Source organism: Podarcis vaucheri (genome assembly GCF_965113315.1).
Source record: "Podarcis vaucheri genome assembly, chromosome: 10".
NCBI lineage: Eukaryota > Metazoa > Chordata > Lepidosauria > Squamata > Lacertidae > Podarcis > Podarcis vaucheri.
This window is the reverse complement of record NC_138748.1, coordinates 66,723,047-66,748,629: the sequence shown is the minus strand read 5'-3', so window position 1 is coordinate 66,748,629 and position 25,583 is coordinate 66,723,047. Positions and strand designations below refer to the sequence as shown.

Sequence of the window (25,583 nt, the reverse complement as noted above, 5' to 3'; positions counted from 1 at the left end):
TGGCTGAGGTAATGGAAAGCAAAAAATAACTGCAGACCATTAGTCAATCTCCCCAGCAGAAAGGTTTCCTCCCAGCAATCAGACCCCAAAGCACAAAGTAAAAACCCCATCCGCCAAGGACCTCAAAGAGAACTTTCTCTTGGTCCTCAGCCAGATGTCCACCCCACTCGGTGACATCACGTCTCTGGCCGAAACAGTCGCAGAAACCTCAGGCAAAGGCAGCCAGCCTTCCCTGACCCTTAGGGGCTCCTCAACGGATCCACCAAATTAAAAAATAACCAGTTAAACCAAGCCTCCTTTGTACACTGGGCAAGGGACCACACACTGATTCCCGGAGCCATGAACCTGAACCAGTCCCTGGAATGAAGCCCCAAACATACCTGTCTTGACAGAAGGAAAGCTCAAGAACCACAGGCCATCAAGCAGCCAAAATCAGGACACTCCAGGCTAAGATCAGACAGGCACAGTCCTACCCACCAGCCAGGGTTGTAGATGGACAAAGGTTCAGTAGGCCAGGCAAACGAGGTATGTAGGCAAGCAGAGAAAAGGGCCAGGAAGAAAGGAGGAAGAGACAGGCAGAGGAAGCCTAGTAGAGCTAAACCAACTGCCTCACATGGGAAAGGTTGGAAACCTCTGGTGCCAAGTCTGCGTGGAGTTCCCATGAAGCTATGCAAGACTCCTGGCAATTATTCAGGCTGCAAAACTAGGCGGGCCTGAGTAAGACAGGTCCCGAGAACTCCAGCCCCAAGAGCCTGATCCCAACATTGCATGGTGCAGAACAATTTTGTTTTAAGTGAATCTGCTTCTGGTCTGTGATCGTGTTGCATTCCTCCAGTTAAACCCACCTGTCTGCTCCAACGCACTGGAAGGGGAAGGAGCTGAGGTCAAAAGCTCCCTGCCTAATTCAGCAATGGTCCTCCTTTTGCAACCTTTCACTGGTTTCTCAACAGTTTAAGCTGAACCTTGAAATAAGGTCATCCACAGAACTATAGCCAGATGCAAAAACCAATTATAGTTTTATTTTTAAAAAGAAAACAAAAAACTAAAGGCTGCTCACCTGTCTGCACGTCAATGACCATTTGATGGCCGCCTCTCATTCCAGGCCTGCTGTCCTCGCCATCACCTTGTTCAAGTTTAAGGGAGAGAAATCCTCATTATTCTACATGGTTGTGAGTTTCCCGACGCACGTATTTAACTGGATTCAAGATGCGCAAACTTACATAATTCCAAGAATGAAAACGACAGCACTGGCTATTGTAACACAAAACATGCAGGCGTCAAAAGAAGAATGCTGAAATCCAACATGATACACTGTACTGGCTAGAGTGTTGGAATGAAACTGGGGAGACTTAGGTTTGAATTTCTACTTGGATTCAAAGTTATTAGATAGCTTTGAGTTAGTCCCTCCCCAGATTGTTGCAGGGATAACTTGAGAAGACCATGTATGCCACGCTGAGAGCCTGGGGAATTAGGGTGGGATAATAATGCAATTTTTTTCTCCATCAACCCCATGTGAAATATGTGCATCTTGAAAGGACATTTTCCTCTTCTGAAAACAAAATGAAATGAAAAGGGTGGAGGGTATTCTCACTGACCATGTCACTATATTATTTTCATGACCTTATGAGATCTGAGGGACGTGGGTGGCGCTGTGGTCTAAACCACAGAGCCTAGGGCTTGCCGATCAGAAGGTCAGCGGTTCGAATCCCCGTGACAGGGTGAGCTCCCATTGCTCGGTCCCTGCTCCTGCTAACGTAGCAGTTTGAAAGCATGTCAAAGTGCAAGCAGATAAATAGGTACCGCTCAGGCAGGAAGGTAAACGGCATTTCCATGTGCTGCTCCGGTTCGCCAGAAGTGGCTTAGTCATGCTGGCCACATGACCCGGAAGCTGTACACTGGCTCCCTCGGCCAATAAAGGGAGATGAGCCCCGCAACCCCAGAGTCGTCCGCGACTGGACCTAACAGTCAGGGGTCCCTTTACCTTTATGGGATCTGAAGTGCACATACAGCCAGTGAAAGAAGGCATTAAAATCCCTGCGGTCAGCTCCTGTTTGGACCATGATTCTTACACATTCTGCACTAGCTTCTTAAGATCGTCCAGGAATAGCCTGCTACAGACTGCGTTGCAGCGAATCCAATTGTCTCACCTTTGGTGCTTTTGGGGATTATCTGACCCCACCGTGGTTTGTATTCCTGCTGACTGATGTACTGGTTGAACAAGCCATCTGTTATAAGTGGGGGAAACAAAAACAGGAGAAAATGTCAGCAGCCAGCCGCTTCACAAAAAACATCACTTTAAAAAATAATAATTTAATAAACTGTGCTAAATACTATACCTTTAAAAAGTAAATAGCATTAATTAAAAACTGATCAAAAGGCACCTTGAGCATTTTAGAGCAGAAATATGGGTAACAGAAATTGTGCAAAATCACCAAGTGGCATGATGAGGTATCACTCGCAATCAAGCGCATGTCAGGTAAGAAGGATATACCTCCTCAGAAAAGGTGGGGAGCCAAACTTAGTGGTTTTCTGGAGAGGGGGCATGACTGGAGGCAGTCCTAAGGCGCAGAAAGAGAGGCTTGGAGGACCACACTGGGCCCCAAGGGTTGAGTTTCTCCACCCCTGATTTATGGTATTTTACTGCACCCGTTGCATTTTTCCTTTTAATCAGTCGCTCACCACTTTGGTGGCCTCTGGGCTGAAAAGCAGCCTATAATTAAATGGCAACAGTAATAATACCCTTTGACCAGGATAGAGCTCACTATGTGGAGACAGGAGGGGAGCTCAGCCGGAGAAGCTGCTGGAGAGCATCGCTAGCGGCTCAGGGTGTCAGAATGTCTGCTCCTGCTCAGGCAAGCTGGTTCCTGTCCTTGTTTTGAGGGTGGACGAGAATGCTTCGAAGCGCAAAAGCCTTTGCATCTCATGGCTGCAGAATTCCCCTGGCAGCTCCTAAGACCCAAACGCAGCGTGGTGCTTTTTTAAAGGGTCGGGTCAGGATCTCCAATCAACACCCCCCCCCCAGGATGACTTGTGTCACATACAACGCTCTCCCGCCTCCAGCTGTGTTTGTGACTTCCTTATAACCCGGCTTCTCTTGCGCAGGATGCTGGGGCCTGGAGTTCTTCCAGGCTTCTTCCCAGAAATATTTCTCCCTTGGCAGCCGCTCCGCTTTCAATCTCCTTGTGCTAAACACCAACAAAGGCTTGTTTTGAGCTGGCACTGGCCAGGGGAGGGAGGGAGGGAGGGTGAGTTGGTTCAATCTTGTAGAAAGCACCTGACCCCTCTCCTCCCATTCCTCTCGCTGCCAAACCGCTCAAGAAAAAATGCCACCGCAATGCACTGGATTCCTCCGTCCCCTGCACCAAGGAGCCAGCCTGCATCTGTTTAGTCCACTTATAACGAAGCGGCGGTTTAGAAATAAGGCTTTCGGCTGATTTCTAGAAACAGTTCTCAACCGGCTTGGTTACCAAAACATGTCTCCAAAGCCCTCATCAGCAGCAATTTGGGACAGACTGTTACTTTTAAGGTAGCTGGTGCCAGGGTTGGGGCTTTTAGGTGCTTTGCAAAATGTACCTTGCTGGGACATAGCAAGTTCATCATTTCACAGAAGGTGCCTCTTGAAGTGGCTTGGCTTCAGAGCAGGGGATTTCTGGGATGTGCACAAATGGCCTACAAACTCTCTTCATTTTTTTTTTTTTAAGCAGGCTGAGTTGCCTACCTTTAATTCAAGTGATAGAAAGGAGCTAAGAGAAAAGAATGGCTCGAGGAGACCTCTAGCAGGAGAAACTGCAAGTATCCCAGCATACATCTTGAAGCTAAGGGCAGGAGGGTGGGGGGGGGGAACTGTGCAAGCCTCCCCAAGGACGGGTTTCATCCATGGCACCAAAATTTAAGAAGGATGTTGATAAGCTGGAAGGTGTGCAGAGGGGGGTGACCAAGAGGATCAAGGAAACCAAGCATTATGAGCAACGGTTGAAGATGCTCTACTACCAAACTGCAGCCCTCCAGCTCCGAAACTCTCCTGCTAATCTAGCTCATTCCACAGATCTCCAACATCTGACGCCCCCACCCACCCAAAAAACTGTGTCCTATTCAGCCCTGACCAGCACCCCTACTTGATGGCCTCCAGATATTCCAGACTACAACTCTCATTGGCCATTGACAGCCTCACCAATAGTCAGGGATGATGGGAGTTGTAGTCCAGCAGCATCTGGAGGGCAGCCGGTTGGGGAAGGGGCTCTAGGCCGGGAACTGAGGAGAAATAGCAAAGAAATGCCCCCTTATCCAGCTTCCACGACGTAAGGACAGTTCCTCAAGTCGCAACTTGCTTGCCTACCACTTTGAGACTAAGCACATGTTTTCTCAAGAAGCAGAACAATTCTTTCAGTTCTAAATAAATTTAGCTTGCTGCTAACCGAGCATTTCACAATGCACTGCAGTCTTTTCAAGAGCGTACACATAACTGAGCTGGAAACAGATGTTTGGCAGGCTCAGAAAGGCAAAATCACTGACCCGATAGCAAGCTTGAAACAGTTCAAGGCTTGTTTTCCCATTACAAAGTGGGGAGTTCAGGGGCAGCGTGGCCTTACCAAGGCTCACAGACACAAAGTGGGACTCGGACCCAGGGAAGAAATGAAGGCCAGGGGGTCACAGATGATGTGTTAAGTCTACATCAGAGCCAGTTCTCCCCCTTAACCAACCAAGAGTGGGGTAGACACAGCTCGCTGACCATCCCACATTGCTACCAAAACCAGAATACAGAAAAGTTGCAGACCCTATGTCAAAATACTACCCTGAACAGACTTGATATCTCATCTGATCTTGGAAGCTAAGCAGGGTCAGGCCTGGTTAGTACTTGGATGGGAGACTGCCTGGGAATACTGGGTGCCATAGGCTTATACAAAACTATAGCTCAGTCATTAGAGCATTAGGGTGGGTTTGAGCCCCAAGTTGGGCAAAGGATTCCTGCATTGCTGGGGGTTGAACTAGATGACCCTTGTGACCCCGTCCAACTCTACAATTCTATTGTTCTACCTCTGCTTCATAGACCATAGAGTATTCCCACTAACTCTCACCACTTTCCCCAGCTGGTCAATATGTCTATTGCAGAGATGGCTAGCCTGTGGCCCTCCAGATGTTATCCAACTCCCACCAGCCCCAACCAGCATGACCAATGGACAGGGATGATGGGAGCTACAGACCAGCAATGTCTGGAGGTTTTCTTCCCCTCCTTTATTGGAACGAACTAAATTGCAGCCTGGTAAATTAAAGTCTGGCTGCTTTGTTAAAATAAAGCAGCCACATTCCTCTTTATTTCTGCTATCTGCCTATCCCAGGAACCTGTGCAGGGTATTTTTTTTTTAAGGTTTGACACAGATCTGGGTTACAAACCAGACTTTATGATTTCTCAAGAGATGGGAAGCAGCCATTTCCTCTTTATGCCCAGAATACTAGTTGTGCAACCTGATATCTGAGACTTATTCAGCCAGCAATCTCCATCTTGGAACAAAGCTTGCAAGTTGACCTCAAAGCTAATTGTTGCATGTTGTTTTTCCTTGTCCTCCTCACTGCTTGCATTGTGTAACATCTTTCATGATGGAAGTGTTCTGGAGAACTTAAAAGCTTGCCATACTTTATTAGAACTAAAGATTTCGGCAAATATATTGCCCAACTGGGATTTGTTTTCTTATAGATCATGAAGGCTATTTTATTTCTTCTTCTTCTTTTAATTAAATTTGTATATTGCTCTGTACCCGCAGATCTCAGGGTGGTCACAACATAAAATCACAATATAAAGACAAAATACATAATAAAAACAAAAACACATTTTAAAGGGCATTGGATGTCTATCGGCAAAGGGCCTGGATAAAGAGGAACGTTTCTGCCTGGCACCTAAAGGTGTGTAGGTGCCAGGTGATCCCACCTAGGGAGAGAATTCCACAGACAGGGAGCCACTGCAGAAACCTCCAGACCCCTCGTGTCCTTTGTGTCACTCCTCTATGCCTATCCAAAGGCACCTCCTCAACACTTGCCTGACTCAATAAACCCTAGCTCTTAGAGCACCAAAACACTTGTGCCAAGCTAAGGAAAAGATGGAGCCTGTTGCAACCAGTTGCCAGGATCTAGCTGTCTCCCTTATTGTCATCACTTTGTAATCAATACCCACATTCCCCAAACAGCACAAGCTCCTTTTTTTAAAAAAGGACTGCCTATAACCAATTTAGAGAATTCTTTCATACGTCAGATGAGCATCCATGTGGGGAATTGGTGAAATCCCACCTGGCTTTAGCTAACTTCCTGTCTAGTCTTGGGGACCAACCTCTCCTACAAAAGCCTAGGGAATGGGCATTCAGATGTATGCTTTCCACATGTATTACTTGGAAAAGGGAAAGCATTGCATCAGAATCAGCCCCTAGCAGTCCTCTCCCAACAGATATGCAGTCATCGGAAATGGGCAAGAAGTCATCCAAACAGAGTCTTGACTCAGGGGCAGGAGCGGGGGGGTGTTTGTGAATTTACAAGTTTTCGCAGCTCTGGCGAGATGAATTATTTGGAACGCTTGGTGCCTGCATCTGGAGGCGCTTCCAAGCAACACCATTAAGGTAACCCTGCATTTGGCATTTCTACCATATGACTGAACTTTCTTGAGAGCTAGCCAGAATATAGGCTGCCTGGAAGCTCTAGGAACGAATCCAAATATGAGGTATTTAAGCCCCGGCTGCGAAACAGCTGAGTTTCAGGGAAACCTTTTTTTATTATTATTTCAAAGAGGAAGTCCGGCAGCTGCCTGAGTTTCCATCTGCACATTTTCTGAGAATTTCAGAAGACACCGGAGGGGAGGGGGGCGGAGGAAGCGCGCGTGGCCGATGGCCAGCAGACACTGAAAACACATTATCTGGATGCAGGGCAAAGGGGTGTCAGCCTGCCATGGACTGGTCCCAGCTACAGCCAACTCTAGTCCCGGGTTCCTCACCGCTTCTCTCCACCCAATCAAGCACCCTCTGCAACATTGTGAGAAAAATAAATATGTGGCACTTTCAAGCACAAGTGCAAGCCCAAACCCATTTCCAAGCCATGTGTGCAAAAGCCAGCAGTTTAGTTTTCAGAAAGCTTCATTTCTGCTTTGGCCAGTTAAGGCAAGGGGGGAAATGCAGGCCTAGGGAACTTGAGAAATTCCCTGGAGGAGGAGGAGGACTTGGTAAGAAAGCTAGCACTTTGGCATCCTGGTAAGATCTTCAAGGAAGCACACAGCCACAAGGAGGTGTTTATGTATGAGCTGCCCCAGGTTTTGCCAGCTGGTAAACAGCTGCCTCATTCTTTGCCCTGGATTTAGCTCATGCAGTTGAGGGAGTCACCTGTGGAAAAAGCATCCCTGGGCTCAGTCCCAGCCACTGACAAACACTTCTTTGCTTAAAGTTCACTCCAAGGCAATCTGAGCACTCTCACTGGGGGGACTATTTCATGCTCCTGTCCCTGGCTCTCCCCCCCACACACCTGGCGCGCCACCCGCTGCTCCTTTACCAGAGAGGGAAGGGGAGGAGACACCTGCCATTTGGTAACAGCCCTGAAACCCCAAAGGCTGCAGTCAACACTGCTAAGCTAGCTTAGGCCTCCTGACCTGTGTGACCAGGAAGAAATTGAATAAGTCACATGATACAAGTGGCCAGCCTATACCATATATTACAGCAGGGGTCAGCAACCTTTTTCAGCTGTGGGCCGGCCCACTGCCCCTCAGACCATGTGGTGGGCCGGACTATATTTTGGAAGAAAAAAAATGCGAATTCCTATGCCCCACAGATAAGCCAGAGGTGCATTTTAATAATAATAATAATTTATTATTTGTACCCCGCCCATCTGGCTGGGTTTCCCCAGCCACTCTGGGCAGCTTCCAACAAAGACAAAAAATACAGTAAAATATCACAGATTAAAAATTTCCCTGAACAGGGCTGCCTTATTTATTTTAAATAAAAGGACACATTCTACTCATGTAAAAACATGCTGATTCCCAGACCATCCACAGGCCGGATTGAGAAGGCGATTGGGCCGGATCCGGCCCATGGTCCTTAGGCTGCCTACCCCTGTATTACAGTGAGACGTTATGGACCAGGCCACATACCTCCAAGAATAGGAATACAAATGCTTGTGCCCCCCTACCATGCCTACAGGGAACTATATTTTGCAGGCTTCAAAAATGTTCGCCCTTGTGATGGTGAGGCTACCCCCCCCCCCGTTTCCCAGACTCAACGGTCAACCCATAAATGTAAGCATCACATCCCTCCAAGGCGCTGCATCTGGAAATTGTTTCCCAAAGGCAGAATGCTCCTGGCTCCATGGCAATAAATCTAGCCGGGGCAAGATGGGTCAGTAATGTGGAGCTCCTCTTGCACCAGAACTCCAAGATCCCAGCTACCCATTCCGTTTGTCACATTACAAGAAGCCACGTGCAAGCCAGGTCCAGTAACTATGGCAATCCCCAGGAGAAGGACAGAGGAATCTAGAGGGGATCACAGGCAAGCATGCAGGGAAACAGGAGCCTCTAACCACCTTCTTTCATGCATTATTTCTCTGCTTATCTTATCTTTCCTTTAACAGCCAATTATCCCTGTTCCTTCCCCTCACACAAACCCTAGGGGACAATTGGCCGTTAAAGGAAAGATAAGATCAGGAGAACAACAGAGGGATGCAGAAAGGTAGGCACTCCCTCTCTGCATTCCCCTGCTATTCCCTCCAGAGTCAACTGCTTGCCTCCAGGGCAGCTGCAGCAGCGTCAGCCAGAGCCAGGCTTACACATGATGAGTACTTTGGACGTGATGGACATGACACGCAGCCACATTAGGGAACACTCCTCTGAGCGGGGCAAGTGGGGAGTTTGTTAACAGGAAGATTTAGTTCTGTAAAGTTTGTTCTGGGTTGGCTGTCTGCCAAGCTGCAAAGAAGGTTGTATTTATATTATTTATATTCATTCATCCCTCTTTTACTCGGAAGGGTCTCAAAGCAACTTGCAATTGTTTGGCCCTGCCAATAATCTGAATGACATAGGGCTGGGCGATATCTGGTTTTCAACACTATGATATATCACCGGCTAAACATTGTGATAAAAGGGACGCGGGTGGCGCTGTGGGCTAAAGCCTCAGTGCCTAGGGCTTGCCGATCGAAAGGTCGGCGGTTCGAATCCCCGCGGCGGGGTGCGCTCCCGCTGCTCGGTCCCAGCGCCTGCCAACCTAGCAGTTCGAAAGCACCCCCGGGGGCAAGTAGATAAATAGGTACCGCTTACCAGCGGGAAGGTAAACGGCGTTCCGTGTGCGGCTCTGGCTCGCCAGAGCAGCGTTGTCACGCTGGCCACGTGACCCGGAAGTGTCTCCGGACAGCGCTGGCCCCCGGCCAATAGATGTGAGATGGGCGCACAAACCCCAGAGTCTGTCAAGACTGGCCCGTTCGGGCAGGGGTACCTTTACCTTTAAACATTGTGATGTACCAATATATCACGATGTCTGAAATAAGGATGGAACTATGTAGAGTTTTTCCTGCATTGTGATATTTGCTCTTGTGATTCGATGCTCCCTGCATGTGGCACAGTTAACAGGGGTTGCAGGAACTGAGAGAAGCAATGGCTGGCTTCATGGTTTTCCCCACATTCTGATTTTTGCACAGCGCACATGCACACACACACATCAAGATTCGCGATATATTGCCAGGTGAAAAATTATGAAACTGCTATCACAACATTGTCTTCAAACCGATTTTGGACAATCTATTGATATACTGCCCAGCCCTCGACTGAAGCTTGGGAGGGTGAGGGGTCCTGTTTCACTGACGACTTACAGAGGTCAAGAATATAAAGGGATGCCAAAAAGCCCAGCTACAGCCAAGACATCCATTCATTTGCCAATCTAATTCAAAACGTCCCTTGCTCCCTGCTCTGCTCTTACCATTCACAGCTTTCTCTATCAACTCTTCGCAGGCATTGAAGTCTCCCTTCAGGACTAGCTTGTCGTGAAGGTCTGTCAGCATGGGATGCTCCAGCGCAATTTTGGTTTTCTTCTGCAGGGACTCAAAGGCCTCTGTGTAGTTGTGCTGGCGAAAGTGCTTCAGGCAGAGGCGAATGGCTTCCTGTTCACGGTACTACTGGAACACAAGGAAATTTATGAGAACAGCACTGTGGATCTCCCAGCCAAATGCTGCAGGATATACCTCCGGCACTGGGTTGGATTAAACAGGGACGTAAGCCCTTGGGAAAAGGGACGCGGGTGGCGCTGTTGGTTAAACCACAGAGCCTAGGACTTGCTGATCAGAAGGTCGGCAGTTCAAATCCCCACGGCGGGGTGAGCTCCCATTGCTCGGTCGCTGCTCCTGCCAACCTAGCAGTTCAAAAGCACGTCAAAGTGCAAGTAGATAAATAGGTACCACTCCGGCGGGAAGATAAACGGCGTTTCCGTGCGCTGCTCTGGTTTGCCAGAAGCGGCTTAGTCACGCTGGCCACATCACCCAGAAGCTGTACGCCGGCTCCCTCGGCCAATAAAGCGAGATGAGCGCCGCAACCCCAGTCAGCCGTGACTGGACCTAATGGTCAGGGGTCCCTTTACCTTTACCTAAGCCCTTGGGAGCAGATGAGAGAAAGCAATGCCCAATTTTAATTTTACACATATGCCTTCTTACTGATTTAGTTACCTACTTTTTAAATTACATTTATATCCTGCCTGCCTTCCACCATGGAACCAGGCAGTCACAGACACCCAGGCGCCGATCAGGCTCAGACCTGCTTAGCTGCAGTGCTGATGGATTTGCACAGATTTTATCTGCACAACTACCTTGCAAGGTAAGATCATGCCCAAGTGAGGATTTGGATCTGTATCTCCTGGGTTGACATCAACCACTTTATCAGCTATACCACGAGGGCCCTTGGAAAGGAAGAGCTCTCGGTAGTGTCTAATAGCCAGGAAATTTAAAAGTTCCATACTGCTTTCATCATGCATATTTTTAATCCTAAAACGATTATTGCAACTTCTGTATTGTCAGACAGTTCAGAAACCAGCCCTAACCACACATGCTTAGAAGCATTTATAAACTGTTTCATGTTTTAAAAATCTACAAGCGGTGTCCAATATTTTTAAAAACTGTATCATTAAAAAATACAGCCTAAAATCGAAACAAGGCAATATAAAACAGGAATCAAGGGTTTCAAACATATCAAGCAGGAGCTGATTTTATGGGCCAAAGAAAAACTGGGCAAAAAGATACGTCCATCAACTACCTGCAGAAATATTTGAACCTTCCATATACCGAGGCAGAGTGTTGGTGTATCTAACCACTATTGACTACTCGGAATGCCAAAAGCTTTCAGAGATTGCATGTATAGGCTTCCTCCCCCCCCCCCCATACTAGGTACTTGGGATCTTTTTCAATTGCAGAAAGGTCAAACCAGGACAATAATATCAATATCATTGTCGTTCTTATTAAATAATATCTTCTTTTGGAACTGAGGCAAGCTATAAATATGCTGTCACACAAAAGTCAAAGTTCTTCCATTATGAAATGCTCACGCTTCTCACAAAAAGCAGGATATTTTTCCAAAGCATTTCACATTCCCGGGATTCACAGAGACACGGCCAAAGCACCACGTCAAACAGCTATGTCTATAGAAATAATGATATTGATGCTGCGAGTGTCATACAATAGTTGACTGCTTGAATTCAAACAGGGTAACTTATCCACCAACCAGAAAATTGAATTTCTTTCTCTCACAAAAACCTCCAGCAGTTCTGCAGCCTACCTTGCTGTACCAATTGAGGCAGGGTTGCACCACATCCGGATCGTCGATGCCGTTAAGTTCAACGTACCAGATGCTAAAATTGAAGCTGGGACCCCACGACAGCAACGGAACTGAGGAATAACAAGAAAGGAGAAAAAGACATTATGTACTGACATGCTGGTTTCTATTGACCACAGGTGGCAGGCACTGGCTTGTCTGCCATCATTCCTCCCAGACAATTTAAAAGCATCACTGGGCCGTTAAAGAAAATAGGGCAATGCAACAGTTGTTAAGTGTGCATAAGCAGTAGGAGGACAACATGGACTGTTTTTGTGTAGCCCAGTTCCATTGCATTATCTCACTCTGGGAAGGAGGTACCAGAATCCACAGGACCCTTGAAAATTGAGAGTTACAGTTCAAGCCAAGCAACTGAAGACAAGTGGCCTGCAAGGTAGCTTTGTCCATCTCACTATTCACCACTTAAATGTGCATCAAATACAGTGAACTCACTCATAGATTCCCACGGTAAAAACAAGTGCCACTCTACAGGCCCCCGTCACAATGGGTTATATGACCTGTGCATGCAAGCCCAATCCCCTTTTGAAAGGTTTGTGCCCTGTGTGCATACTCCCTACCATTGCCCCGTCCTATAGACCACATCCCACAGATAGAAATCCATTGCCCCGTCCTATAGACCACATCCCACAGTCACTCAGGGCCTCTGAATTCCATCTGTATTCTGCAATTGCCTTCTACATGCTGGGTACTGAAGCCATGTGTGCCAGCTATGATTTCTTTAGATTTCCACCCACTTCTGTTTGAGCTCTCTCCCTCTCCCTCTCCCTACCCAGTCAATCCTCAAAATCTCTTAGATGCCAGAGAATTACTTGAAAGTTTCCATAGATAAGCTCAAAGCGTCACATCCTCTCACCTGGGAAAACCCTTCACTTTCACTTCCAGGTGTGCAGATTCTGCTTGGGCTAACTGCACACACTGCCCTTCGCCACACACCCCAGGCTTAAAGCCTAAAGTGCCGAAACTAAGCCTCTGCGTCAAATTAAGCTTTTGAGTACCTGTGGCCAAAGGCCACCTTCCAGAATATGCAGAATGGTGGATAAACTGTGATCCATAAAGTGCACTTTCAAATTGCAGAAGAAATAGAATACTACGAGTTTTAGAAGCGGCCCGTCACCGTGTCTCAATCTCACCTACCCTACAGAGATGATGTAAGCTAAAAGGGGCCCGAGTTCCTTGGAGGAAATGATTTTTAAAAAATAATAATCAGATAGATCTTTTGAGAGGATCCTCTGAAAAGCCAGCTCTCCAGGAGACCTGTGATTCCTGTCATTAAACTATAGCTGTCTAGAATCTGCAGATGCACAAGCAGTTAAAATACAAACGAAACCCAATGAATGCCATTAGCATTTAGAAGAATACATCATTTAGACACCTGTCCTGGAGGTTCTGCATAAATCTGAAATAATGGAGATGCAGTATTGTGTGAAAAGTAGCTATGAAGGCGCACAGGCACAGTTTTGTATGGAAGCAATTATATTCCTGACACCAGCCTTTGATCATTTTGAGTAAAGTACTTCTGTGGCACCTAAGGAAAGGGCCACTGACTCAGCTTATCTTGGCCACGTTCCCAGTTCTGGAGGCTAGTGGTTCCCAGCTCCAAAAATGGAAGCTTAGAATTAAATTAAGCGGTGCACTTTGAAAAACAAATCTTGCCCATGGATCAGCAATAAGCAAATGCAGTTAAAATGGTCCAGAGTGGTCGCTTTTCATGTTTCATAAAGTTATCAATAAGGTAATAGTGGAGAGCTTGCCCATCACTATGGATTTTTCCCTGCAGTCCAGATTTAGCAGGTGTTCTAGACCGCATTCTTGGTTCTGCAATCTTAAGTGTCTGGTGTTCTGCCTGACAAGCCTGACTGCTTTAAGTGCCAATGTCTCCCTTAGAAAGGATCCTGGCAATGGCAGTTTTTCCAAGACATTAGCCCAGATAAACATCCAATCATAGAGGGATAATTATCAAGGTTCCAGGGTGGAATGAGAGCCCCATCACACAGTGTACCTGCCATGAAAAACGCCTGCAATGCACTTCGTGTGACTCAAACTTGTGTGTACACCACAATTTCCCTTTCACAGAGATTACAGTAATGCACAAATTGTCCCTCTGCAGTCACATCAGATCCACACAGTGAGAAACACAATGCAAGCCCAGCAATCCCTCCGACTGAACTAGCCGACCTTAAAAATCAAAAGCAAGCTTTTGAGTTGCACAGAACTCCTATTCACGCGCTGGCATCAAAAGGGGCTTTTCGCACCAGTAGCTTAAAAGACGTTTGCCAGTGGCAAGTGGCTAACAGAAAGGGCATTTCCTACATCTTAGCATTTTAGACCCAAGAGCCTGGAATGAAAAGAACAGACGGAGCGACTGCTAACGAGCCATGTTCCCAGTACAGCCCACGCACTGCACGTAGACAGCTTACAGGCTGTGCTGTGAATGTCACGGGCTGAGAACACCTTCAGATCCACGGAAAATTAAGTGGGTCTTTTCGAGCTTGGATCATCTCTACCCTGCCATCTTCAATCCACAGCGCTGGAGCACAGAATCATCCATTCCGTCAGTCTTTTAGAACCTCCTTCTCCATAACCAACTCCCCCTTCCTGACCTCTCCCCTCCAGACACTGTATCTCAGTTTCTTTTAACCTAACAGCTGCTCTGCTGGAGCAGACCCAAAGGTCCATCTCACCAGAGTGTTCCAGCACCAGTGTCATCCAGACAGATGCTTCTAAGCTCCAAAAGCAGGGCATGAAAGCAACAATTCTCCCTGCTTGCGCCCGGCATCTGGCACGAACGTGTACAGCCCCTGAACATGGATGCTTCCTTCAGCTATCATGGTTTACTGCCAGGTCGGGCTGGGGCCGGTATGGCACAGCACTGCTAGGCTATATTTGTGTCACTAGTGTATAGGGGAGGCGTAGGGGGTGTTAAGGAAGGGGCAATATCTCTGGTGGGGGACATGGCGTGCTCCTTCTGGATAGCTCATCCACCTGACATAGCCAGCCCCCCACCTGCACTCAACTCTCATCTGTGGCTCCTAGAAGTTATCAGCATGCGACAGCCCCGGGAACAGCTTCGTCTGGCTGGCTAAACCAGGTGAGGGTAGCCACTGGGTCTCAAATCCTTGGTGAATTAGGGAGGCGCCCTGCAAGTCCTGCAGCTAAGTTGGTGTTAAACATCTTACTCAGCTTTCCTTTGGACCACATCAATGAGGCCAAGACATCGGTCTTGTCATGTGGGTAGCCCAGGACTTCCACACACGTTGCCCAGGCCTGCAGCCCATGGAGATCACTTTGGTGCTGCAAACACAGTGTGTAGGCACATTGCAGTGTGGACAGCTGCAATTCCTTGGAGGGCTTTAAGCAGAGGCTGGATAGGGATCTGTCATGCACAATCTAGTTGAGATTCCTGCATTGCAGGCAGTTGAACAAGGTGGCCCTGGTTCTAGGATTCTAGAATTCAAGATTCCAGAATAATGAATGACCAAACAGAACTCAAAAGAATGATGGCGCCACTCAGAGTGGCCATTTCTTTCCATTTATTTCACTTGGATCTGCCTATTTCACCTAACTGCAACCTGTGCCCTCCAGTTGTTTTAGATTGTAGCTCCGAGTTGTAGTCCAAAACATCTGGAGGAAGGCTAATATACTCTGTATTACCAAACTCCAACACTAGAGTGGATTTTTTGACAAGGGGTGGGGTGGGGAGAGTGCAGGAAGGGAGAAAACTATCGTTATATACGTAGCCTCCATGCAAATGCTGACATTATTCCACACAAGATATTGCTTCCCCTCAATCTATTATTATTAGATAATCTACACAAAACTTCACCATTCAAGCAAGTGTGAATAAGGGGTGAAAGTGGGGAAGGGGGGGAATCAAGATTCTAAAATGAGAAGATTAATGAGCAAAATACCCAAGTAATCAATGAAGTTAAAGCAAAACAAGAGTACTGGTGTAGTTGCTCATCTGTTGCGCAAATTCTTTTAAAGAAAAAACAAACATAATCAGGACATGAGCTCAGATTAGGAAAAAGCTTGCCAGCTTGTAATGTTTTACAGGCAAGGCCACCCAGCGAGCATAAGGCAAAGCAAATGTCCTTTTTTATTATTAAACAGATCTAATTCACTTAATCCAGAGATTGCTGCCCAGCGTCCCGCAGATTCCAAGACAGATACCCATCTGCAAGAATTGTCCCCACTCAAGCAGGAGGGCCAAGAATTCATGGTGTTATTTCTGTTCTTATACAAGTCTAGCATCAACTGGCGTTTTGGTCAACCACATTATTTTAGACCAAAATGAAGGCTGCCATAAATTGAGGACAATGTTTGGAAAGTAAAAGTACTTGGTTTAAGTATTTATTTTAAATGGTCTGTATCCCATGATAGTCAACCTCACAGCAGACCCGTTGAAATCAATGGACATGAGTAACTCCAGTTAATTTTAATGGGTCTACTCTGAGCAGAACTCATTTGGCTACAATCCAACATTTATTCCCTGTCTTTCAACTGCAATTTCCGAAGGGGTTGTTTATATAGCACTTTTTTACTCTAAGTGTTTTATACACTTTACAAAGTTTGAACCACTTTCCCCAAAGCATTCCAGGCAGAGTTCATGGGGCTCGTTTTAACCCAAAGGCCCAAAACACTTAACACTTGTTAACATTTGAACCCACCTCCTCCCTTGTGGCCCAGGACCATCTCTAAGGAAGTTTTTAAAAAAAAAAAAACCAAAGCATGACTAGAAAGACACTCTTGGTGGCCACTGCCCACCAAGGTGCTCTCAATAACGCTCACAAAAATTCTATTTATATACTGGCAAGTAGATGCAGGCATGACAAAAGGAAGTACTTTCTCCCAAAGAGACACCTCTCAGACAATGTTAGGAATATAATAGACATTTTGGAAAAGTTAGAGGTGAACATAAATACTAAAGCAGTTTTGATATTTGTGGATGCGGAGAAAGCCTTTGACAATATTTCGTGGAGTTTTATGAAAAAGAATCTTCATGGGATGGGGGTAGGACAAGGATTTGAGAATGGTGTGGGTGCAATATATTCTGAACAAAAAGCTAAGTTGATTGTAAATAATGTAATAACTGAGGAGCTTAAGATAGAAAAAGGAACACGACAGGGGTGCCCAATTTCTCCATTGCTTTTTATTTCGGTCCTGGAGGTGTTGCTGAACATGATTAGAGAGGACCAGCAAGTCAAAGGTGTAAAGGTCGGAACTAAACATTATAAGTTAAGAGCGTTCGCAGATGACCTTGTATTGACCTTGCAAGAGCCAAACACTAGTACAAAAAGAGTGTTGGAAATAATCCAACAATTTGGACAGGTAGCTGGATTTAAATTGAATAAACAAAAAACTAAAGTCTTAGGGAAAAACCTAACAGATATGGAGAAGAATAAGTTTCAAGAAGAGACAGGTCTGATGGTGGTTAAGAAGGTGAAATATCTAGGGGTTAATTTAACATCTAAAAACTTGAATTTGTATAAGGATAACTATGAAAAATGTTGGTCAGAAATTAAAAAAGATCTAGAAATATGGTCAAATTTGAGATTGTCAATGTTAGGCCGAATTGCAGTGATTAAGATGAATGTATTGCCTAGAATGTTATTTTTATTTCAAACTTTGCAGATTATTGACAAGATGGACTGTTTCAAGAGGTGGCAGAAAGACATTGCGAAATTTGTCTGGCAGGGCAAAAAGCCCAGAATAAAATATAAAATATTAACAGATGCAAAAGAAAGAGGGGGATTTGCCCTGCCGGACTTAAAATTGTACTATGAAGCAGCAGCATTCTGCTGGCTGAAAGAGTGGATGCTCCTCGAGAATACAGATATCTTGGATTTAGAAGGTTTCAATAATGCATTTGGCTGGCATGCATATCTATGGTATGACAAAATCAAAGTGCATAGTGCCTTTAAAAATCATATTGTAAGGAAAGCGTTGTTTAATGTTTGGATGAGATATAAAGATCTGTTGGAAAACAAAACCCCTAGATGGTTGTCACCCTTAGAGGCCAAGGCCCACAAGAAAGTCAATATGGAGGTCGGATGGCCAAAGTATTGTGAGATTTTAGAACAGGATGGAGAGAAACTGAAATTAAAGAGCCATGAAAAACTAAAACCCAAAGTACAAGATTGGCTTCACTATTATCAAATAATGGAGGTTTTTAAACAAGACAGGAAAATTGGCTTCCAGGTGGAAAAATCAAAACTTGAGACAGAATTGTTAGAACCCAATATTAAGAATTTGTCAAGAATGTATAACTTGCTGTTGAAATGGAATACACAAGACGAAACAGTTAAATCAGCCATGATTAAGTGGGCACAGGACATTGGTCATAATATTATGTCTGCTGACTGGGAAAGGTTGTGGAACACCGGTATTAAATTTACGGCATGTAGTGCTTTAAAGGAAAATGTGATGAAAATGATCTATAGGTGGTATATGACCCCAGTTAAGCTAGCAAAAATTTACCATTTGCCTGATAACAAATGTTGGAAATGTAAGGAAACTGAAGGTACTTTTTATCATCTTTGGTGGACATGCCCGAAGATTAAGGTTTTCTGGGAGATGATATATAATGAAATGAAAAAGGTATTTAAATATACCTTCCTTAAGAAACCAGAGGCCTTCCTCTTGGGCATTGTCGGCCAATTGGTGCCAAAAAAGGATAGAACTTTTTTCATGTATGCAACAACAGCAGCAAGAATACTGATCGCAAAGTATTGGAAGACACAAGATTTACCCACCTTGGAAGAATGGCAGATGAAAGTGATTGACTACATGACATTGGCGGAAATGACGAGCAGAATTCGTGACCAGGGAAAGGAGACTGCGGAAGAAGACTGGAAGAAATTTAAGACTTATCTTAAGGACTATTATAAACTTGATGAAGCTTAGAATGTCGAGATTTTATAGAGAGAAAGGGTTGCAGTAATATAAGATTAGATTAAGAAAGGACTATGATGAATTAGGACGGGAAAAAACATTTATAAGTTGCTATAAGATTTGGACATGAGGATGCAGAAAGGGGAGGTATGGGGAAGTCCGAGGAAAGAAGTTTATGAAAGGACATTAAGAAATTATATTTGTTTGTTTGTCTGTTTTCTTTATGTTTGTTTGTTATAAAAACTTTTGTAAAACCAATAAAAATTTTATTAAAAAAAAAAAAAAGGAAGTACTGCTTCCATGGAACTGTGCTGCCCCCAAATACGGCAACAGCCCTTAGCTTAGACTGATCAAGTTAATGAAATATAGGTCTATAAACAGCCATCAGCCATGGTGGTTATACAGAATCTTCCAGGTTTGGTAGCAGTGACTACCAGAGGGTGAGGACAAACTTCTGATAATAGCTTAATGCCTTGGTTGGGAGCTTCTGAGAGGCATCTGGTTGGCCACTGGAGACAGAAAGGTGCTGGATGAAATAGAACTTTTGTTCTACTAGCATGTCTCTTCTTATGCATCAGGATCTCAAATCCCAGAAATGGCTCTAGTCACTCTAGTTAAGGGTTCACACAGAGAGTCGGCAACCTAAGGTCCATGGGCCACAAGCAGCCCATGGGGGTCGTTTAAGCGGTCCATGGACCCTCGCCACCCGCTCAGTTGGCTCCCGTCAGCCACGCTAAACCGGCACAGAACAGAGCAGGGACCGCCTTCCACGATGCTGCCCAGCTTCCCATTGGCTGCAGGAAGCTCCTGCAGCCAATGGGAAGCTGTGCACACCACATCCGTGCCAGAAGGAGCGCCAGAAATAGCATTTGTGCATGCGTGTGTGCACACTCCAGCCTACCGTGAAGAAGAGTTTGGATTTGATATCCCGCCTTTCACTCCCTTTAAGGAGTCTCAAAGCGGCTAACATTCTCCTTTCCCTTCCTTCCCCACAACAAACACTCTGTGAGGTGTTCAAAGAAGTGTGACTGGCCCAAGGTCACCCAGCAGCTGCATGTGGAGGAGCGGGAAGCGAACCTGGTTCCCCAGATTACGAGACTACTGCTCTTAACCACTACACCACACTGGCTCTCTGCGGGACCGTGAACCGGCCCACGCCACAAAAACTTTGCAGACTGCTGGTCCACACCCTGCAAATGGAGGAACTATGACTAGTTTACATTCTGAGCCCAGCAATAAGAGTCTTCCTCACCACCCTTCATCAATAATTGCCAGCAGGATGCTCTCAGCTAATACCATACCAGAGGCAGAGGAATGCACTAAGACACGAGTCCCAAGCCAATGGTAGGTTTGTAGGCTGAAACAACACACTCTCCAACTGCATTGTAAGGACTTCAAAAAGCAAGACTAGGCCCTGGGAATTTGCTCCTGACACGAGGGAGACACCACATTTCGCACCAGCGGCAGATTCGTCCAAAACAAAGGACATTGCAGAGGCCCTTTATAACGCCGCTGGGTGGGTAACCTGCCTGAACAGAGACTAGCAAACTGGTAGCACGTAAACTAGGGGGGGAGGGATATATTTACCTATCTTAATAAATCGACAAGGGAACATCTGCTCATCAATCTTATGCTTCAAGGTGAACGTTTCTTTATTATAGTCATTCTTTAAGCCACTGTGGAGGGAAGGACACAAGGTTAATAAATCTTTTTATGGCTAAGTAGGAGATAATTTTTGTTTCGCTTCAATTTGTAAATAGGCATGCTGCTACAAAATATACCATCACCACCCTCAGGGAACATTTATAAGTGGGGAATAAGGATCAGGAGACCACTGCTAATGGCCCTCCAATCACTGCAAGTTTTTTTGTTTTTTTTGTTTTGTAGGGCAGGGACCAACTACACCCATATGAACCTACGCTCTGCAGCGTAGAGAGAGCTTAACAAGGGACAGGGATTTCTCTTCTATGGCAGGTAGTCAGAGCAGAGATTTTAAGTGCTGTGGCGCCTAAAGCCACATTGCACCATTTACTAGTTCAGGTTCAAGAAGTGGCCAAGTTTTAGCAGCCAGACCCCACCACCTGCTAAGGTCTTGCACAGGAAAGCCAGCCGGCTATCTTTATAAACGTGATGGGAACGTGATGGGAACACATAAATTAATGCTTCCTTTCTCACACACACAAAAACAAACAAAGCCCACATGGCACAGAAAAGTCCGAGGAGCTCAAGTGAATGTAGATATGTGAAAATGTGATTTATTCATACTTCTATATAGAAAATAAATGTTTTTTAACAGGGGAGGATACAAACACTAACACTAATAATAATAATAATAATAATAATAATAATAATAGATTTATACCCCGCCCATCTGGCTGGGTTTCCCCAGCCACTCTGGGCGGCTTCCAACAAAACACTAAAATACAATAACCTATTAAACATTAAAGCTTCCCTAAACAGGGCTGCCTTCAGATGTCTTCTGAATGTCAGATAGTTGTTTTTCTCTTTGACATCTGATGGGAGGGCGTTCCACAGGGCGGGTGCCACTACCGAGAAGGCCCTCTGCCTGGTTCCCAGTAACTTGGCTTCTCGCAGCGAGGGAACCACCAGAAGGCCCTCAGTGCTGGACCTCAGTGTCCGAGCAGAACGATGGAGATGGAGACACTCCTTCAGGTATACTGGACCAAGGCCATTTAGGGCTTCAAAGGTCAGCACCAACACTGTTGCCTGTCACCAGATGCTGCTTTCTCTTTCCTGGTGTACAGGATTTGGAACTCTCTCCCCATGGAGAGTCACCTGGCTTCTTCCCTTTTACGTTCCTGGGCAGGCTATCATTTTCCATCAAGCTTTTGAGGGTGTGCATGGCTTATTCTCAACTGCTTCTGCTTTTTTCGTTTTAAGCTTACAAGTTTGTTAGCTCTGCTCAGGTGCTGTGCTTTTATGCTAATTTTTTATTATCTCCAAGTCATGTTATGGGGTCAGTGTTTATGGAAAAGCTGAACAGAAATATTCATTTGACGAAAAGCAGAAGAGTAAGCGAGAGCCGGGGACAGAGGGAGTGAGCCAGTGCAAGGAATCAGAGATGAGAAGGAAAGCTTAAATGCAGAATGAGCACAGAAGAGAACCACCTTTCACCTTTTGAAACAGCCAGTCCAGTGGCTGGGGCAACCCAGCCAGATGGGTAGGGTATAAATATAAATATTATGAGGCTGCTAGTGTTGTGATCTGCCAAGAAGCTTTGCTCGAGGCAACAGATTTGGTCTTGCCAGTGGCTTGCAAAGCAGTGAGCTGTCCAACATTCTGAAATGAGTTAGCTTGCTTTTCTGGAATTCAGATGGAAACGGGGATGAACCTAAGGCTGTCCCATGTAAACCAAAAAGAATTCATTGGGGGAAGTGTATAGTTGGCTCACCAAACCAGTGCTGTAAGGTATCTGGAAGCACACAGAGAACAGCCTCACTCCAATAATGTCATTTTTATCACCAATAGTAATGGGGAAGAGGGAGTTAAAGCATAAACCAGACAGAAGGGAGGGAGTTCCCAGTGGTCCATGAGCTTCATTCAGGTGGTCTATGGGTCTGTGGTTGAAGACGGGAGATAGCACATTCGTCAAATTAAATATTCATCTTTATTTTTAGAGGGATTTTCATTCCTTTTGTTTCTTCTATTTTACCATATTGCCATTTGAATTCTATGGAATGCAATATGTAATAAAAGAAGCAACCAATGACAATAAAAAAGCACATAGCTTCTAGCACACGGTGCATTAGAATTGCTACAGAAGGCAGAAAAGGAATTAAGAGGTCTGCCAAAACCCTCACCAATTTTCAAGTGGTCTGTAGGGGGAAAGATTGGGAATCGTGGACTAAAGCACATCTCACGGCTGCCTATACTTCACCTTATCAGTCCTGCGATGGAAGACATTAAGCAAATGCCCAAAGCACATTTGAATATCCTTCTTACCTTGATAAGAGATCTGTCATGTTTTCTTCATTCATCCCGCCAAAAACTTTAAACTTCTTTAAATTACAGACATGGGTCTTCTCATATTTTCCAAATGTGATGCTCTGGACTATGGCAGGCCTTTCAAGTTTCAGGATCAGATACTATAGGGGATGGAAAAAGAATGCACATGGGTCTTTGTTCTTGTTTTAAGTGTATCACACCGCAAACAAGGCCTAGAGCTAAGTAGAACCTTAAAACAAACCAAGAGAGGATGTAAGCAGAAGGCGTTTTGCCGGTGTGGAAATTCTGCTCTGCGCTGTTTCTTGCCACACTAATGAAAAGAAACGGGGAGGAAAGTCTCTGACAGCTTCCATGGCAGCAAAGACAGGCTTGTGATGGAGAATGTCCATGGCAAGGAGATGCAGCCCAGACCATCTTGGCTCACAGCTGGGTATATGTGAATGGCATACAGCAGCCTACCTGGTGATTGCCAGATGTTTTGGACTACCACTGGGGCTGGGGTTGATGAGAGTGGTAGCCCAAAACATTGTGGGAGGGGGCTCCAAGTAGGCAATGACTGTGTATACACAACTCTAAACTTATTCCATGCATCATGTCTTTAGATATAAATGTTAATGTGGAGGCTTTCACTTTTTTTAATTGGGAAATTTCTGCCTGCTCTGGATTGTTATACTTATGCAGTTCTGCATTTCATTTGCAAGACTGGGTTAGGACATTTTTTAAAAAATTGTACATTTTGTAAGCCACCCTGAAGGTGATGACTGCAAGATAGGCATTTCAAAAAAATTATTATTTTAAAGTCCTTGGGTGTTAAGTCTACTTACAACATAAATGATAGTTCCAGCAATGAACAAAAATCATGGTTTGTGGCTTGACCTGAAGTGCGCACTGAGCCACAGTATATAAATATGCTTGTTTGTACATAGCTTGAGTGCATCACTGTGGCCAAGAAAATTGCCTTGAGATTAAAATATTTTGTCTGCCACTTGCTCTAATAGTCAATACCACTGCAAAGACTACCTCACAACATGAACCAAGATGTATCATGCGAAAATGCCCGATTTACAAAATGTATTTGCTCGCCTTAAAAATTTAGATGGCCAGGTCCCTGTAAGAGGGGAAGTAAGATGTATGCTCCTCATCTGGTCATTCTTTTTGGCAAGATCCAGCCTAATAATTATACACTCAACCATTCAAAAATTAAATTCCACTCATCAAGAGATGCCAACCACCACCATCCACCAAATTCACTTAAGGCCTCTAGGGCATCATACTAACTCAAGACTACATTATACTCTCAATACAATGTTAACGTATCATTTTTACACTGCTGAATATCATAAAAAGGAATCTCTGCCAAGAAGAACTATTAAAGACCATCTGGTAGACGCATGCAGGAAGAGCAGAACATGACTATTTAGCTGGTTATTTTTAGCTGAAATACTAGCTTAGGAAAACCTACGTTCAGAAGTTTTGGATTATTTTTTTTCAAAATTAATGCTAAAAAGAAACAAGCTAGAATTTTGCCAGTAGCTTAGGTGCCATGGAAATTAAAATCAGTGCTTCTTTGGGGACTGGATGAGTTATTTGCAAGTGGCAAAGGGAGTGGGGGTTGAGGAGAATCCAGATTCATTTTATTCCCAATAATATTAATGTTGGCTTGAGCTATTTCCTCCGCCGTGGTGCCCTTATCCCAGCACCATGACTTCCTATACTCCACAGGAAAAGCTAATAAAGTAGTAATTGAAAGACAGGCTACTGTAAATGTCTCTGGAACTTGCCTAACAAAGGTAGGTTATGCTGGCACTTACAGAGGTGTTTTACCTGTTCAGTATGTCTTAATCATAATTAGGAGAGGCCCTTTTGCAGCAAGCCTGGGTTACTTCTCCAGAAATAGTGCCCCCTTCCCAACAGGATCAATCAGACCTTGCCAATCCTTCTACACACCCATGTCCAAGAAATTGCAACAAAACATGAAGAGGAGAAAGTACATCAAGATAGAGAAGAAATGTCTATTTTCGTTGACACTGCGGAGGGAGGCAAAGCACCCAGAATTTCCCAATGCAGTCTCATTCCTAGAATAGATCCTCGTTCCAGTGTATTGATACTTATCGCCAATGTAAATAAACACGCACAGACATTGAAAAGCTGGCTATTTCCAGTAGTATTATGGAGAGCTATTTTACCACTCCTGCTTCTCCAAGGGATCCCTCAGCCTGCTGGTTCTTCCTGTTCTACTCCAGGGTCTCAGAGCAGAGCACCAAGACTTCATCGTAAGAACACAGAACCAGTGAGACACCATTCGGAATTTAAATGCAAACACCAACTTAACCCGGCCCTCTGAAAAACCAACCCAGAAAGAATGGTCTTGCAACAATGGCACCATTTATTCAGATAAATAATAGAAGTACTGGTGGTGGTAGTAACTGAAGGGTTCGAGATACTGAGGGAAAATTCAAACACTTACCTGGGGAGGATAGTTGCTTTCAGAAGACCACCGCGAAGACTGATCATTGGGCTTGTCTACTAAAATATTCCTAAAAACACATACACAAAGAGAGGTTCAAAGCACTTGTATGTTACCCACTTAATACTCTGTACTAGAGGTCAATGCAACTCCTTCCTTAAACCCAATCTGAATAAGAACTACTTCGCAAGCCAATGCAGTTTTTTTCCTTACCCACATACACAAGGGCCGTCTGAAGACGCACTATCCTCCCTGAGGCTACTTGTAGGCAGCCAAGACAGGTGGAATGTTTCATCTGGAAGATTCAATCTTTGTCATTTCCCCCACTAAAGACCATGGAACATAGGAAGCTCCTGATTCAGAGTCAGATCACTGGGTGGCAACAGCTCTCCAAGGCTCCACACAAGAGGACATTCCCAACCTACGTGGAAA

The 25,583-nt window shown here is 45.1% G+C and overlaps 1 protein-coding gene across 2 annotated transcripts in view; it reads right to left on the bottom strand.

The window, feature by feature from the left end:
- The window catches only part of MKLN1 (muskelin 1), an 88,568-nt gene that overhangs the window by 48,977 nt on the left and 14,008 nt on the right, over positions 1–25,583 (bottom strand). Inside the window, exons 2-8 of one of the 2 annotated variants that reach the window (XM_082238861.1) lie at positions 25,152–25,221; positions 22,682–22,824; positions 20,306–20,394; positions 11,771–11,880; positions 9,930–10,122; positions 2,148–2,225; positions 1,058–1,123 (exon numbers count right to left, since the gene is read on the bottom strand). In XM_082238861.1, coding sequence (XP_082094987.1) covers positions 1,058–1,123; positions 2,148–2,225; positions 9,930–10,122; positions 11,771–11,880; positions 20,306–20,394; positions 22,682–22,824; positions 25,152–25,221 — 749 coding nt within the window. Of the gene's footprint in view, positions 1–1,057; positions 1,124–2,147; positions 2,226–9,929; positions 10,126–11,770; positions 11,881–20,305; positions 20,395–22,681; positions 22,825–25,151; positions 25,222–25,583 lie in introns of those variants that run through there. The other variant, XM_082238862.1, reaches the window with a different exon arrangement.